Source organism: Lepidochelys olivacea (genome assembly GCF_965140295.1).
Source record: "Lepidochelys olivacea isolate rLepOli2 genome assembly, chromosome: 8".
NCBI classification, from domain to species: domain Eukaryota; kingdom Metazoa; phylum Chordata; order Testudines; family Cheloniidae; genus Lepidochelys; species Lepidochelys olivacea.
The window spans coordinates 53,510,618-53,527,542 of NC_140418.1; the positions used below are offsets into that span (position 1 = coordinate 53,510,618).

General features: G+C 47.3%; 1 protein-coding gene across 1 annotated transcript; it reads left to right on the top strand.

Moving 5' to 3' along the window:
• Positions 1 to 7,786: 7,786 nt before the first annotated feature.
• On the top strand, positions 7,787 to 9,069 carry IER5 (immediate early response 5). The gene has a single exon (XM_084636071.1). The coding sequence runs from the start codon at positions 7,834 to 7,836 to the stop codon at positions 8,386 to 8,388; it is 555 nt and encodes a 184-aa protein (XP_084492197.1). The 5' UTR covers positions 7,787 to 7,833; the 3' UTR covers positions 8,389 to 9,069.
• Positions 9,070 to 16,925: the final 7,856 nt, after the last annotated feature.

Below are 16,925 nucleotides of genomic sequence, written 5' to 3' on the forward strand. Positions count from 1 at the left end.
TGCATTACATCAGCCTGAGAATGAAAGAAAAGCCCTGAGACCAAAATATTGGCCTTCTTAAAAGGGCAATCACATCCATAGTTTTAAGGAGGACTGGACTGTTTCCTTGAGTGCTATTCCCCTCTGCCTTCTTGCCTGGCTTGCAGATGTCATAGAGTTGTGGGAAGGGCATGTTTAAAGTAAAACCCTTTTATTTTGTGAAGTCTTAAAGTGCAGGACCCATTTAGGATCATGACATATGCTGTAGTAGAATTGGGAGAGCCTTTGTGCAGGCTCAAAACAGGGTTTGTCCAAGCACTGGGCAGCTGTGATTTAGTTCTATGGAGATAGGTGACACTGGAAATATAAAGCAAAAAGAAAAGGATTAAATTTAAGGCTATATGATAGTTGAGACTTATGTAGCACTTTCCATGCAAGGATCTCACAGCGCTTTATGAGCAGTGATTAATTTTGCCTTTCCCCTCTATGTGACTGGTGATGTTATGACTATTTTAGAAATGGAGAAGCAGGCAAAGAAGTTAAGACCAACATTTTCAAAAGTGGCCGCTGACTTAGGATACCTTAATTTTTGAGTGTCCAACTTGACACACAAAATCAGTGCCCACTTTTGAAAATATAGCTTAGTGACTAGCCCAAGGTCACACAACAAATCTGTGGTAAAACTGAGAATACCTGTCCAGGAACCTAATCATCTGTCTCTGCATCTCCTGCTCTGAAGCAATAGATGGTGCTTTCCCTCCAAATACCTGTCAGCTTTTCCCATGAGGGCAGGATCACTGCTTACTAGCTTCCTCCACTTTTTTGTTGCCCTGCACATGGCCTGTTGGGCCATCAGAGGCAAGTTGCTCCTTGTGCTCCTTCCCTTTTTCTCCTCTCCTCTCGTCTCTTCTCTCCAGTGAGGAAGCTGATAACATCTGATGTCAAATGAAATGAGTCAGTAAAGTCAGTGGTATAAATAAATCTCTGGTGTAGCTTCTCTGAAGCCAGTCAAATTAAACCCGGGATGAAAATGGCCCTATACACTAATTGAAATCACGTGCTTACCTTATATGTGCCCAGGCAAATCAGCAGCTGCCTTCCAAAAGTGTCAATGACTAACAAAGATGCAAGGCAGAGGTGAATTGGGCCCAGAAACTGAATCTATAGCAGAAACATGAGTAGAGAGAGTCCCAAGCTGCAAAGTTCAGGGGCACTGATAATCAAGATGGAGCTTATGCCAAGCCCCTTATTAATAGAGTTGACCTTTGGTCCTTGTAAAGGATCACAGTTTACTATTTGTTTTGTAAAAGGAAGGCTTGAGCTCTTTTTCTTGGGAAGTAAAATGTGTACCCACACAAACTGTTTGCTAAGGCTGAAAGGAACGGGTAGCTGGGCTCAGCTTCTGCAGCAAGACGCTGGAGGTGGAACCTAAAGATTTCTCCCCATGTTCACACACCACATACAGGTTTCAGAGTAGCAGCCATGTTAGTCTGTATCCGGAGAGTACTCCTTTTCATTTTACACCACATACAGTTTTTATAGGAGATGAGTCAGTTCAGTTTGGCAGGTATCCCACACAATCATCTCACTAACCTTCTCCAAAATCTTGCTTTGTACTTAGTCATGTGATAGTTGTAGACAGAAATTGGTTATACTTGGTGACCAAAAATTGGTTGAGGGAGTTGCATGAAGGGGAGGGCTCTTTCCCCAGGGAATATCACTTTCATTGCTCACTGAGGCAGGAAATATCTGTGGGAGCCGCTTCTTAAAATGTTGGCAGCTTATCACTGTTGGATGTGGCTCCAGCTTCAAGGGCTGGGGAAGTTTATATTGAAGTCTTGGCCCTTCTCTAATCTTGACTCATGTTGGGGTATGTCTCACTACAATTAGACACCCACGGCTGGCCCACATCAGCTGACTTGGGCTAAGAGGCTGTTTAATTGTGGTGTAGACTTCAGGCTTGCGCTGGAGCCCGGGCTGTGGACCCTGCAGCCCAGCCCCAAATGTCCGCAATTAAAAAGCCTCTTAGCCCAAGCCCTGCAAGCCCAGTCAGCTGGCCTGGGCCAGCCATGGCAGATGTCTAATTGCGGTGTAGACATACCCTTAAGGTCTTTTGGGGAATCACTTGGTGACAAATAAAATGAGTCAGTAAATAATAAGGGCTGGATCCAGTGGCCTTTACCCAGGTGAAGGTGCCACTAAAAGTCTTCTCCAGCCATCTTAGGGATTCTGGGGTAAAAGAACCACATTCCTACCAACACTAACTGCATCATATGTCAGGTATATGGCATCAGGAAATCATACAGGAATTTTACCTGAATAAAGACTATAAAATCAAGTCTAATTATTCTAACTGGAATCATCTCTTTGAATGACATCACAGCCTCAGATCCTGCAAGTTCCAGAATCTGAATGTGACTCGTGGTGTCACCAAAAAAATGTAAATTAGTTTGTGACTGCATAGCATGATGTCACATCGTGGACTTATTTCAATGTGTCACAGACAGACAAATAAGGCTGTTATAAACAGCAGCAACGCAAACCCCAAACATCCAGGCCTAGAATCAGCTTTGCTAATTAAACCCTGACTCAAGTACTTACACCATAGAACTGTAGCCTTTCCAAGGCAGGGGATCAGATTCTGTGGGTCTGGGAATTTGAGCCAATTCTTTTCCTTTAGACTATCATTTTTCTCTACTATTATCCTGATTTCTTCTCCCTCCCAGTTTGCCAGAGACCACGTGTGGGGCATAGAACTCATGTGACAGTGAGCTTCTCCATAACTCAAGAAGGGCTGGAGGCACAAAAGAGATAGAAATAATTTTCAAGTCACAAAAGAGTTTGTGTACCATTGTAGATGTCACAAATTGCCCATTTTGAGGCTATGATGTTATACTAATGGGGAGGGGGAATTGTGGCAGTCTTGTGGAAAGGGGGAAAATTGGATGCCAAACCATGAACTGTGCTTTGTTTAGGAGACGGTTCCATTGTTTTCAGGAGGAAAATCTCATAGAGCAGTATTTTGGACTTTAAATATAGAGTTGATGAGCTAGAGGAGAACATGAAGTTGAGGGTCTTTTGTTAACTCCTCCAGTGTAAGATGCTTTCTGATGATTTATGGCTTATTCCTCCCTTGGTTTTTATTACTGTCAGAATCAACTGCACCTTCAGAAAGCCAGAATTTGGTGGCAGTTCCTATTGCCAGTGAACATCAGCTCTCAGGACAGGAGTCACTGGCACGCAAAAGCTGACATTTTGTGGGTTGGAAGGGTGGGAACACAACCAAAAGAATGGAAATGAATTCAGTAAATAAATGGGAGTTCACATATGTTATCATAGAGAAATTCCATCACTGCCACATCTGCCTATGTAGGAAGGACAAGTCCCTCATTTTCAGCTGAATAATTACGCTAATTCTCCACTCTGTTCCTCTGAAAAGCTTTCCTTGTCCACTGCATTTCAGTCCACAGATGTTGCTATTCCTACCCCCAGCTGGCTCCATTTATAGCCTTCATATGTTGGTGAGGGTGGCACTCGAGGGTGGGAAAAAATGCTTAGGAATCCAGGGACAAGTCTGAAAAGCCTCAGAAAACTGCAGTTCCCCTTCTGTCTGTCTCTCACTAGCATGAGAAATCAGAGTCATTTGTAAAACCCCAAGAGTGGGACAAGTAATGCTGATTAAGTGTGATTTGTCACAAATAGCAGGTGAGAGAGTTAGGACAGAATGTGAAAAGAGCAGAGTTCTGTAAAAAAGAAAAGGAGTACTTGTGGCACCTTAGAGTCTCTAAGATGCCACAAGTACTCCTTTTCTTTTTGCGGATACAGACTAACACGGCTGCTCCTCTGAAACCTGTCATAATGCAAGATGACAGTCAGCTGACATGTGACACATCCAGTGTTGAGTCGATGGACACTGAAGAATATCCCACATCTTTGATCTCATCTACAATGGCTGATAGCGTCTTCTTTGCCAGCAGTGCAATGAATTCATCACAAATAGTCTTTGGTAGATATGATGTATGGCCTTTTCCATTGACGTGCTGAGCTAAGAAAGGGTTGAACTTAGCGATTAGCTCTAGTACGCCAAGGTAATTGTCATTGTGTTTCGATCCAACAGTCTCATCTGTGTCACGTAATGGCAGACCACGCTCAGCAAGAAAAGCTATGGTTTCAACTATGCGTCTGAGAATGTTCTTCCAATAAGCACAAGCTTCCAAAAACTGGTTTCCATTTGGGTATCAATTGTGCCGCTAACTTTCTTTTGAGCATTGTAGCTGCTAACTGACAATGTATGCTGCTCACTCATTGCATGATTGGTAATGTATGCAGTATTCTTCCAATCACTGAAGCCTTCGGAAAACATTCCCCACTTTTTGGTATCAGAAAACAGAAGCAGTAAAAACCGTACATTTTCTGCTTAGAAGTCGAATAGATGAGCCATTCTCGCTTGCCAATCTGTTTGTTAGGCTTCACATATTCAAACATTGATTTGGTCAGATAACAATTCTGATTGGTGTACTCTCGCTTTGTCAATGAAAAGTTGGCATTTAGAGTCTGGAGTTTCTGTGGGCCCTTCTCAGTCTAATATGCAATGAGATCTTGAGAAGTCATGTCCCACTTGCCTGGATCATTGGAGAAGGATATTTTTGTATTACTGTCACTGGGAAAGTCTTCAGAGGAGTGGGGTGAGACTGCAGCTAGAGAAGTCACAGGAGGCTGCTCCTTTTCATCAGGCGCAGGCTCAGTGGATTCACTTGGGCTGGTATTCGCCACAACTTCCTCACCACCAGACTTAGTAGGAGGAAAAAACACTAGGAGAGAAGGAGTAGGAGTACCTTTCAGCACTACATCTTGTTTTTCCCATCTTTCTTTGGCCTCCTTCAATTTCTGCCATCCTCCTTTCTTCGACATGGTGTCTATTGTCCAGTGTAGGCCTACTGTGTGCAAAGTTCAATATTGCTTGGGCCCACAAACACTTACTTAGCCCACAAAGACAAAATCACAACCACCATAAACTGAATTCATTGTTGATGGATTAATTTGTACCAAGTAATGTCTAATGAGACAAAAAATTTCCAGTGGCCCCGCTACTGTCACTCAGCTGTTCCTTCAATATGGAATGGAGGGCCTACAGTAGGACCTAAAAATCGGAGGGCCTAAGGCTATAGTCTTATTAGCCTCTGAGTTAATCCGTCTCTGTCTGCGGCATGGGCTAGCAATGTGAGTATGTACTCAGAGTGCCGAGCTGTCTGTTACAGCCTGTGCTGCTGCATCTTCACAGCTATTTTTAGCTCCACTAGCTAGATTAAAGCCAGCATAGGGTATGTCTCATCACTGGTGGGTCCTCGATTTGAGGACAATCTCTGCCATGGATTTACAGATGGATGCCTGAGATGACTCAGGAGTCTGATTCTGGAACCACAGATCCACCTGCAATAGGTACAGACATTTCCTGGTGGGTCAGCTGCCTGGTAGGAGAAACTTTTTTCTTTCTCCTCTCTCTCTTTTCAGCTTTGAGAACAAGGCACCTTTTCTTGAAGCAGTCCACTGCCTGATGGAGGCTGTGATGCCAGTGAGTTCGGTTTGTGGCTTGCTCCTCCAGTTTGTGATGTCCACATCAGTTTTCTTGAGATACGACAAAGCTACGCTTAAAGTGTATTTCCTCTGACCACCACAAGATCTCTGACCATACGTGAGCTGAGAGTAGAGGGTTTGTTTTGGGAGGCGAGAATCTGGCAGTTTTGATGATGAAAGGGTCCGTCTACAAGCCATTACAGAGAATGGTGGCAGTCATCTGATTGTGAAGAAGCCTTAGGACCTTAATAAATTTTGGAGGGCAACCGTCTGGACAGCACCCTCCAGAGGGCTTCACAATTGATGGAGTTGATGGCCATTGTCAAATCAATGAAGGCCAAGTGCAGGTCCTGATTTTGCTCCTGAGACTTCCTGGATTTGGTGGGCAACGAAGATTATGTTGGTTGTCCTGCAGGATGGTGTGAAACCGCACTACAATTCCAGCAATATTTCCTCAGCAAGGGGAAGCGATCAGTTTAAGAGGATACACAGGGCCGTCCCTACGCATACGCAGCATATGTGGCTGCGTAGGGCACCCGAAAATTTGGGGCACCCACGGGTCTTAGTGTCCACCCTCCTGCCTCTTCCTGTCCCTGTTCTGACCATTCCTGCAGGCTCCCACAGCTAGCTGCTGCAGCTTGGTGAGTCTTCCTCCAGAGGGGATCTAGTAAGGGCTTGTCTACACTGGCAATTTACAGCGCTGCAACTTTCTCACTCAGGAGTGTGGAAAAACACCCCCCTGAGCACAGCAAGTTTCAGCGCCAGTGTAGACAGTGCACCAGCACTGGGAGCCGCGCTTCCAGCACTGGTAGCTATGCCCTTTGTGGAGGTGTTTTTTTTAGGGCACTGGGAGATCTCTCTCCCATCACCACGCCATGACCACACAAGGCATGTTAAAGAACCTCTCTTGAAGACACTGCTGAATTTTCTCCCAAGTCACTATATCTTGAAGAGACTTGATGATTAAATTTCTTTCGTACTGATTTTGCATGATTACAATGCCTTGACATGATCTGGAAATTCATGATGGATCTAACAAGGTGGTGGTCTGTTCAACAGTTATCGGTTCCATGTGTGGCCCTTGTGAAGTGGACATCCTTTCAATCTCGAGCTCTGACGATAATGTAGTCAAGAAGGTACCAGTGCCTGGAGCAAGAGTGTCTCCAGGTTGATCTTTTACTTCTCACTTTGTCTAAAGAGGGAGTTCGAGATGACCAGGCCATGTTCTACTCATTTGCTCAGGAGGAGGATGCCGTTGGAATTGGTCTTTCCTACTCCTTCTTTTCCGCTAGTGCCATTCCAGAAATCTGACTCACGCCGAACTCTAGTGTTGAAATTTCTGGGTATGTCTAAGCAAGCTGCAATCACACCTCCAATTGCAGTGTGGACAGACCGATAGATAACCTCCGTTGGAATATGGCAGTTTTCAGCAGCACCAAATTTACACAAATGAGCACAAGGAAATCTGGGACTTCTGCCAGGTGGGGTAAGGGCTGGGGCTTGCCCATGCCATCACAGGGGGTGGGGCTGCTTTGGTGAGCATCCAGTTGTGCCTGGAAGGGTGAGAGAGAGCCTCCTTTTCCTTTTTCTCAGCCAAACAGCCTCTCTCTTTTCCCCCTTCCCTTTCACCTTGTGTTTTTGACTCTGGAAGGGGGGAAGGGACAGGACTCACTGGAAGATCTGCGAGGCAGAGGTGCAGTATGTTCCATGCCTGAGATGAGTCCTGGGGGCTTGCACGTGCTCAGCCCAAACTGCTCTCCTGATTGCACTGGCCAGCCTGCAGTTTCCCAGTGGCAAACTGCTGGCCCAAGCTCTCCTCGCACCCCCCCAGCAGACAGTGCGGTTGTTGCTGCATGAACATCGAGGGGGTGAACGAGAGGAGACTCGGGACCAGCCGCCTGACAAGGTGTCTGGGACAGGATCCGAGGCTGCGGCACTGCAGGGATGGTGGCAGCCGCTCTGCACAGCCAGCGCGCCCCCTCGCCCGACCCGCGCAGGGTCGGCTGTTGCCGGTCATGGGCTCCCCACCTGCTCTATCATTGCCCCTTTAAGAGCCCTCTCCGCGGGGCTAGCGTTCGAACCCTTTCCCTCCCTCTCCATTGGCCAGAGCGGGCGCGTGGAGGACCGTGGAGGGGGACCAGTCGGCTGTTAGCGCAACCGGCGGGGTGCTCTGATTGGCCGACGGCGGAGGCGCTATATAAAGCGGTCCTGGCGCTTGGGCTAGCTTCAGACGGCGGCGCGAGCGGGCAGCGCGCGAGCGGGCGGGGGGCCAGCGCCGCCATGGAGTTCCGGCTGGAGGCGCATCGCATCGTCAGCATCTCGCTGGGCAAGATCTACAGCGCGCGGGGCCAGCGCGGCGGCCTCAAGCTGCACAAGAACCTGCTGGTGTCGCTGGTGCTGCGCAGCGCCCGCCGGGTCTACCTGGGCGAGCCCGGCGGCGAGTGCCCCCTGCCGCCCCGCCCGGGGCCGCCGCCGCCCCCGGACTGCGAGAGGCTGCGGCGGGGCTGCCGCCCGCTGGACTCGGAGGCGGCGGCGGCGCGGGGCCGGGCGGAGTGCCCGGCCGAGTCCCCTCGCAAGCGGAGCGCAGCTGAGCGGGGCCAGGCGGCGGGCTCCCCGGGGAAGAAGCCGCGGCGTGAGGCGGAGCCGCCCCCGCCGCAGGAGGACATGGAGACCGGCAACGTGGCCAGCCTCATCAGCATCTTCGGCTCCGGCTTCTCGGGGCTGCTGGGCAAGGAGCGCGGCGCGGCGGAGGCGAGCGAGCCGGGGCAGGTCTGCTGCGAGCAGCCGGTGCTGCGGAGCCTCAACCCCTGGAGCACGGCCATCGTGGCCTTCTGAGCCCCGCCGCGGACTGGCCGCTCTGCGCGGCCGCCCCTGCCCCGCGGCACCGACGGGCGGGGGGCCGGCACTGGCTTCCCTCAAAGCAGGCAGGAAGCTCTGAGACACGCTGGGGACTTTTGGGCCTTGCCCCGCCGCCCTGGGAACTGACCGGGCCAGCAGCAGCACTTCACTTCTCCCTTCCCCGCACACGGACATGCCGCGATCTCCTCCCCCGCGCTCTTTCCCACCTAGGGCTTTGCCTGTGCGACTCTTTGCCCTCCCATGTGGCGCCTTTCCTGCCGGAAATCCCCTTTCATGTCTCCCCAGCCCGAACATCCTGCCCGCAGGGTGAAATCTTCCACAGGCTATTTCCATCCTGAACATTTGGAGGACTCCCCCAGATAATACTTTAAGCTGGGAGAGAGTAAAGTTGATTGGAAGCTTATATTTTGACAAGCTGGAAGTCGGAACTTTTACATGGTGCTTTAAAATGATTAACTTAGTGAACAAAAAGTTTACAGACTGACAGTCATTGTTCCTTTTGGAGGAGGCTTGGTCACTCCTGGCCTTTGTTTTATAAAGGCTTGGGGATGTGCTGGGGCTCTTGTACAGTATTCTCTCCTCCACTGATGTGTTTTGTTTTTGTATAACTGTAACTCTACGTGTGTAACACGTATTAAATATTTTGCAGCTGTTTAAGTGTAGTCCTATTTCTGTAGCCGCTTGGCTGGAGAGGGAGGTTGAGGGCTGGGTAGATAGCAATGGAATGGGTGTGGTTATGTGGCTGTGGCCTGTATCCACCCTGCACAGCTAGAGGGGTGGTTTTGGTTCCAACTCCTCTGTGAACTGTGTATAAAGGAACCTTCTGTTACGGGAAGATGATGAAAACCCCTCCCAAGAGTTGACTGAGTCATTTGAATTACCTCTTGCTGCATTCTGTTCCCTGTTCAGCGCTGTACTTAGGCAAACTGCCCCCTGACTTTAGTGAGGTTTGAGGAGGAAGTGCTGAATGGATCTCGAGTTCTTCTTATATATAATATATGCTTATTGGTCCAGAGACTTTTAGTAATGTACTCGTGAATGGGATGGGGCTGGAGCAGTTTGAGCTCTTATTCAGAAAATAGTCAATGTGCAAAATTGTTACTTAGCACCTCCTACCTCACTGCATTGAGAACAGTTGCTCTATGCCAAAACGGTGCTTAGACGACTACTCCCAAACTTGAATTTTCTCACATAACGTTCTATATAGCTGTCAAATTTTGCTGTCAGTTCTTAGTGTTCGGTAGGGATATCTGACTTAACCTACTCAAGTAATCGTTTCCTCCTCTTTCTCTCTCCTCCGCCCCCGCCCCTGGTTCCTATTCCTCAGAACATGCTCACCCACTTCTGTGGTAGACACCAATTGTGAGTGCTTACAGTACTTCTGTAGAACAGCCCTTCTCTATAGTTCTGAGTACTGCTTCAGTACTACTTAAAATGGAAATAACAAAAGCCCTTAAAATGTATAGCTAAAGTATGTTCAGGTTACAATTAAAGGTGACTTGCAGAGGGAGAAAATGGGTGTGTAACCTTATTTCATAATGCATAGAGAATTTTTCAAAAGAAAGTCCTGTTTTGCTGGAAGATTTGTTGGTCTTAGTAATGGGAGTCTTTTCAGCCTGTAATTGATAAATGAAGATTTAATACTTAAAAATAACATGCAAATGTGGGTGGAAATGAGTTTGCCTTCCTGTTTTGCTGCTGGTTTATATCAAAACAGCCTGAAACATCTTTTTATCTCCCCTCTTTTAAAAATACAAAGTAAGTTCTTGTCTGTCTGGGAAGACTGGACAACTAGTGAATTGATATCACGAGTGAAAGTTGAGCAATTAAGAGAAGGGATTTTTGTGGCCGTCTAGATAATTACTTTTTGTGTGGATGTAGTTAAATAGACATTCCTTAATGTTTTGGATAAGTGATGCATCTGATAAAGACTCACTGTTTTGAGACTTAAAAAAAAAAAAGCCCTGAAGCCCCCAAGTCCTCTAGCAAAACCATGTAAGGACCAGACTTGGCACTTCTAGGGTATTAGACAACCAGGAGAGGGAAAATTCTTGCCTTTGGGGAGAAAAAACCATTGGGGCCCATCTTGCTCTGGTTTCAAAACACAACACCGACTTTGCATGTTACCTTTAACAATGACAGATTTTCTCCAACTGTTTTCTGGGTCAAGTACTTTTTAACTTTAATCTCAATATAGTTTCACTGTTGTGATACTTTGTTATGTATGGCTTGAACTACACAGGCTGATAGATACAAACTCAATTCTTAATATAACTAACTTTTTTTGGGGAGGGGGAAACCTTTCACAACGTCTTGCGTCCAGAAAAAAGGTCCAAGGCCCTCCCTTCCTCCCCCACACCTTTCCCTTTTCAGTTCACCTTCAATCAAAGTCTTCAGTCCTCTATTGAAAAGGGCTACCAACTAGCAGAGGTGAAAAAAGAACTGAGCTTGGTGGGGAGAAGAGAGCTGGATTCAGGGAGACTTTAATCCTTTAATTTATGACACTTTTTTGGGGATGTGCCCATGAGAACCCTCTCTTGCTGCTCCCTTCCCATGGTTTCACTGAGGAAAGTTTTGGGCTGAGAGAGGGCCCTGTTCTTGAGCAGAAGGGTGGATCATAAGATGATCATTGTCTCTCCAGTCAGGATTCTATTCAAATCTTGAATGAGTAGATTTCAGTCCGCCTACTTCCTGATTCTGCTCTTTGGAAAGCTGTTCCCAAACAGCTTGGAGCATCTCTAAAATATTGTCCTGTGTAGGCACGGAGCTGTTCCTGCTTAACTCTCTGTGGATACTCCTACTCTGGAATAAGCATCCACACATGGAGTTAATCAGGAAAAAATCACATCACCCAAGGGGTGGGGGGTTTCTGTATTTAAAAGCCAGTGAAGGAAGGAAGGTCTGATGTTACAGCTGGGCAGAAGGCACTGAATGCCTGTCTACATTGTAGAGAAGCCATAACATCCTTTCAACAGAGTGCTTGGCATTGGTTGTATAGCTAATGTCCAAAGAGGAGTTGTGTAATTGGTGTCCAACAAAATAGCTTGGTGGTTGGCAGCATCTGAAATACCAGCACTAAAGGCCATTCTGGTATATATCACAAATCTGCTTCTGACTGCAGTGAGCCATCCAGTTCACATCTGAATGTGTGATTTCTCCTTTATCAAGTGACGAGTGGTCTCCTTATGGAAAAAGGGCACAATCCAACTTCACAAGCTGCTCCCAGAACTATCTCCTGGGTTATACCATGCAACTAACTGACTTCAGTGGGGTTTCATAGATGTGACTGAGCATTTGGCTAATCCAAGCATAATTAAATGCATCCACATGTGGGGCAAGGGGCAGCAGCTAACCAGCATCCCCACCAACCAGGATGTGAGTAGGAAGAATAGTTGAACTTAGTGGTATAAGGGAAACAAGACAGTGTATTTACAAGTGAAGTTTGTTTCACCAGTGCCTGGAAACAAATGTACCAGGAAGCCTGAGTGCAGCAGAGATTGTTTTTCTTGGTGAGGTTTATTTAATGGCTGTGCTTGTTAGACAAAACCATAAGAGTGGGACATCCTAGTGAAAGAGAGGCTGTTCTTTAGTTATGGCTCTGGAGGGGTCAGATAAACTATAGTTGCTCGTCGTGCTGTTGGTGCACTCTGACACATAGCACTGCCTCAAGCGTGAAGCCATGTATTTTCAGTGAATGTTTCAGTTCAAGGATATTTAAAGACTAGCTTTATATAGCTTCTGGAGAAGTGTAACTCTTTCTCTCTTCGCCGCCCCCCCCCCCCCCCCAGAGAACTTAAGCTTCCTGTTACTGCTGGACTTGTGATCTATGCAGCAATGTACAAACTTCTCTAGCAAATCCTTTGCACCTTCCTAAAGCATCAGCTCACTTCTATGGAAACTGGTGCAAACAATAAGAATAGTGATGGTCTAGGAAACAGCAGGCCCATGTCGAAGAGATATTAAAGACTCACTGAAGCCTCATGGCAAATAGTCCACTGTATCTAGAAACCCCTCTACATCAGATTTTCCGATACCTTTTATTTTCTTGTTACTGTGGATGCTGGCATATAAAAAGGAACTGTGGCCTAGGCCTTTCAAGTTATTTAGGTGCCAAACTCCCATTGAAATCTGAGGCTCTGGGCCTATGTTCCTTAATTCATCTGTTCTGATTCTTCTTCTTGACACTTACTTCTGTTGATGGCAATGAATTTAGTTTGCACTAGAGGTGAAGGTGATGGCTCAAACAGAATTGAGGCTGGAGAAGAAGAAACATGACTTCTGTGCAAATGCCCATTGAGGAAAGAAGTACATAGGTAAACCAGATACAAATAAAATCTTCCATCACTTGAAAGATAGCAAGAGTCTTATGGAAAGTACTTAACAAGGCCTAGAATGGTATGACATAATAGTAATATGGCAGAATCCTTGCCTTCCTATAATAGCAATGAACGTTGAACTATTAAGAAGAATGAAGACTAGCTAAAGCAGGGCAGGGCATCAGGAGATCTGTTCTGTTCCCATCTCTGCATGGACTTGTATGTGACCTTTTCAGCACCCTGTCTCAGTTTCCCTAGCTGTAGTACTGACCTGGCAGAGCTGCTATGAGGTTTAATCAGTGTTTTTAAAGGCTTTGAGGGCCTGAGTGGAAGGTGCTTTTCAAATCCTTTCACTTAAGGTGAGAAGAGGGTGGTAATAACTTGAGAAAACTGTGCTGGAATGGGGTGTGAAGTCATCCTCCTATGGAGGAGATGAATCCTGAGAGAAGGGGGAATGCATTTGCTTTCACCTTTCCTATACAGTAATTGTTAATGAATTATCCACCCTGGTGTATGAGCTATTGCTCTAAATACGGATGCCTTTAGGAGAGAGGAAATCATTTAAAAATGCATTTAATGGTAAGGGAGCATTAATACTGTGAATCATCTCATCCTTTAAAGATAAAGATGTATCTCAGCGGATGCCAGACAGTGTTCCCATCCAAGACAGTGGACAAAACAGGCCTGGGTGGAGGGGAGGTGAAAAGGGACACTGGATTTGGCTTTTAATGTGTGTTCTCCCATTTGGCACACTCCAGGGGTTCCCTGGAAGAACATGCCCCAAGATGACCCTGCTTACACATCCTTTTTGCTGCCCCAGAGAGCCTAGACTCATTGCTGCAGCATCTCCTTGGGACATGTCTCAGCACTCTGGAATCTAGAGAGCTGCTCGGAGGGAGGGAGAGAAACCTCCAGGGGCTGCATTCTTGATGCAGCCACTCCCTTGCCTAGAGAGCAGCAGCTGGTTGTTGCCCACTTCAGGGAGAGCTGGAGAGGCAGTAACACTTGGGCATTGAGAGGAAAACACTAGAGAGGTTTAAATAGCAGGCTGGTGCCTTAATGGAGAAGGGGGGAAAAAGCATGTGCGGAGGGGCTTGAAAAAGTTCCCTGCATTTTGGGGGGGAGGGAGAGGGGAAGAGGAGCTGCTGGTGCTTTATAAAAACCTTCCATACGACCCCTGTATAGATTCTAAGGGTTGACTGTAGGGGAAGGACCTGATCTCTCCCAGCTCTGTCAGGCTTGCCTGACTGTATGGTACTGTGTATCCCTCTGATGCTATAGAGATGTTAGTTAACCTGGGTAGAGGGGAGAATTTCCTCTCTCTCAAATATTTACACCCTCCTTTTAAGCCCTGTGTTATGTTGGGGTATGTTGTTTGCCTGAAACCACCCTGGCAATAGAGCTGGCTAATACTTTCCCTGCTGGCTCCTGGAGCTCTTTAGGGCAGAGAGGAGAGAGCTCTTCTCCTCCCCAGCCTTGGCCTCAGGCTCTTGCTGATGCTCTGAGGGGGACACACAAGCTCATTGGGAAAGAATCTGATGGTACAGGGAGGGTTGCTAATGGAAAGAGGGGAAAGTAGGCAGGGAGGGGTAGGGTTCGGTTTGCTGACAGGGCTTTCAGAAGACTAGGGTGAGATTCTCTTTTCTCTGAAGGACATGCACAGACTCTGCAGTCATGGAAAGGCTACTGCCAGTTGGGGTACAGGAAGCTCAGCAGTGGGGCCATGAGCATTGGGTGGAAAGAGCCCTGTTTTGGAAGCAGAAGTGGCACCTGACCTGGGAGTTCCTCACTTTTGACATGACCGTAAGCAGGTGAGATGGCAGACTCTACCTTGGAAGTGTCATCAGCCATTTAGGGGACCCAGCTGTTCAAGGGGGTGAGGGACCTAGTCCTGGGAGTACTAGTGCTAGACTGAACTGGGCCAGTAAACCCTAGAAGTTGGGGTCAGATCCAGACCAGCAAGAAGATGTGACCACCATCACTGCGGAGCTAGAAGTAGATAAACTGGCTTTGGGTGAGCAGAGAGAGAATGAAATGACACACTTCTCTGGTTAGCAAATCCAAAAAACTCCAGTTGAGTTCTGGGTCTCTTACTTCACGTTTCTGCTGACCTCTCCTATCCAAAGTCTGCGGTGGTGGTGGTGTGTGGTTTTTTTGTTTTGTTTTTGTTTTGGTTTTTTTTTTGGTGTGGGGTGTGATTTTGTTACTTCTCGGAGAGGGACAACTGTAGACGAGTCTTGGAGCTGTAGTCTGAAACTGTGCTAATGTATTTCCCAAATAGTAATGCAAACTTCAGGGAGAACGAGGAGGACGAAAAAGTGCATTCCTTGCCCAAGAAGTCATGGAAGAAAGGACAGTGAATAGATAGCTCGGGGGGAGGAAGGGGAGTTTTCCAGGCCTCCCACTTAGAACGAATTCACGGCTTCCAAGATATTTAGTCTCAACATACGTGGGGTGAGTTCAGGGCAGACACGCTTGGCCTTAATTTGGAATTTCCTGGCTATTGTCAATCTGGGTCACAACATGGATCACTTCACTTCCAAACTATTTTTTGATTTGGACCAGACGGAGGGAGCTGTTTTGACTTGTGTTTAGGCAGGTGTTTGTTTAAAAAAAAAATGTAACACCCTTGGGGAAACCAGAACAGCGCCTCCCTTTTCTTTTTGCAAGGTGCCAAGTTCCAGTCTGGAGTGAATATTTTCTACAGCTGTGGTAGAAACTGCAGAAAATAAAGGTTTTGGAATGGAAAACTGGATGGGTCCCTCCCTGTATAGTGGAAATACACAGGGTACCTGCTCTTGTAAAGTTACTGCTCCTGGTCTTCTGCCCTGCTTTGTCTCCATCTTTACAGCTACAGGTGTGTAGAATAGGTGGCAGGATGGTGCAGGTCTTTCAACAGTGTGAGGGTGGAGCAGAATGAGTGCATCCATGCTGCCCAATGCATAGCTAGAACATCTTCTATTTCTACCTCTATCCAAGGCTTGATCAAGAGGTGGGTATTCTAGACTCATGCCTAGGGCTCCAGCCCCTGGAGTTATGATAAAGGCAGACTCTCAGCTTTCATTTAAAAACAAAAATCCAGCTGCCATGATGGAGAAAAGCCTGAAAACATGACTTGCGTAGCTTCAGATGCCTGAGTCTGCAGGCAGCCTGGAACAGTAGCTGGGCTGGGGAAATTTGCCCATATATCTCAATGGGGTGTTATCTCTAAGGCCTGCTAATGGGGCATGGGGGCTGCCAATGCCACTGCAGCAGGAGCTATATGGACAGCTGGAGAGGCAAGCAGTGGGCCAACCCACGTTGCTGGAGTGAGTTCTGGTGGGCCCCCTGGGTGTGCACACTTGCCTCTTTGCAGGGTGGGGTGGGGTGGGGGAAAAGATACCTGCTCCTGTCTAGGGGAGGGGAATGGGTGTGGTGTGGGGAGCTACAGAGGATCCCCAAGTCACGATGAGTCTAGGGCACCAGATTTCCTTGACTCAGCCTTGTCTCTACATTGACATCTTTATTTTTGAGACAATTAACCCTCTCCCTAAACCATTTAACCCTCTCCTTTATGCTGCAGAAATAGCCCTGAGATGTGCTACATCTCTCCAGGAGCCTTGGCAGTTAGTGCCAGCAGCAAAGGCTGCCTCCCAGCACAGCCAGCTGGGACGCTAGTGTCATTTGCCTCTGTGCTGTTTATCAGGGTGCCCTGTAACACTGGAGAGAATAATAGAATTGTCTCCCTACTGAATGAAGCTGATTAGAGTCTCCCCATGGGGAAGGTTATAGCTGTGTCATAAGGACTGTAAGTTTCCTCCCCTTCCTATGGACTCATTAGCATGTTGAGGCTGTGCAGGCTTTGGGCTTTTGCCAGCAGTATTAACAGTCTAAGAGAAACAGGCATGGCCGTCTGTTGTTCACATTCAGGGTTCTGGTTAGGAACCTGTGTGGTTTCCTGGGGGAAAAAAACTTCCTCCACCTCCTCCTTCCCTCAGCCGACTGTGTCTGACCTGTGCTGTCCTCTCTGAGGTTGTAGGGGATTAATCCAAGCCTCAGGACAGGTTCAGGCGTGTCCAATGCACAAGAGAGCTTTGCACGCAGCAATGGGGAGGAGGACAATGAAGCATTCTATTCCACTCAGCAAGGCAGCTGAGCAAAGCAGAAGGAAGAAATGCTTCTATAAATAGCTAAAGATGGACCTGAGTCCCAGATTCA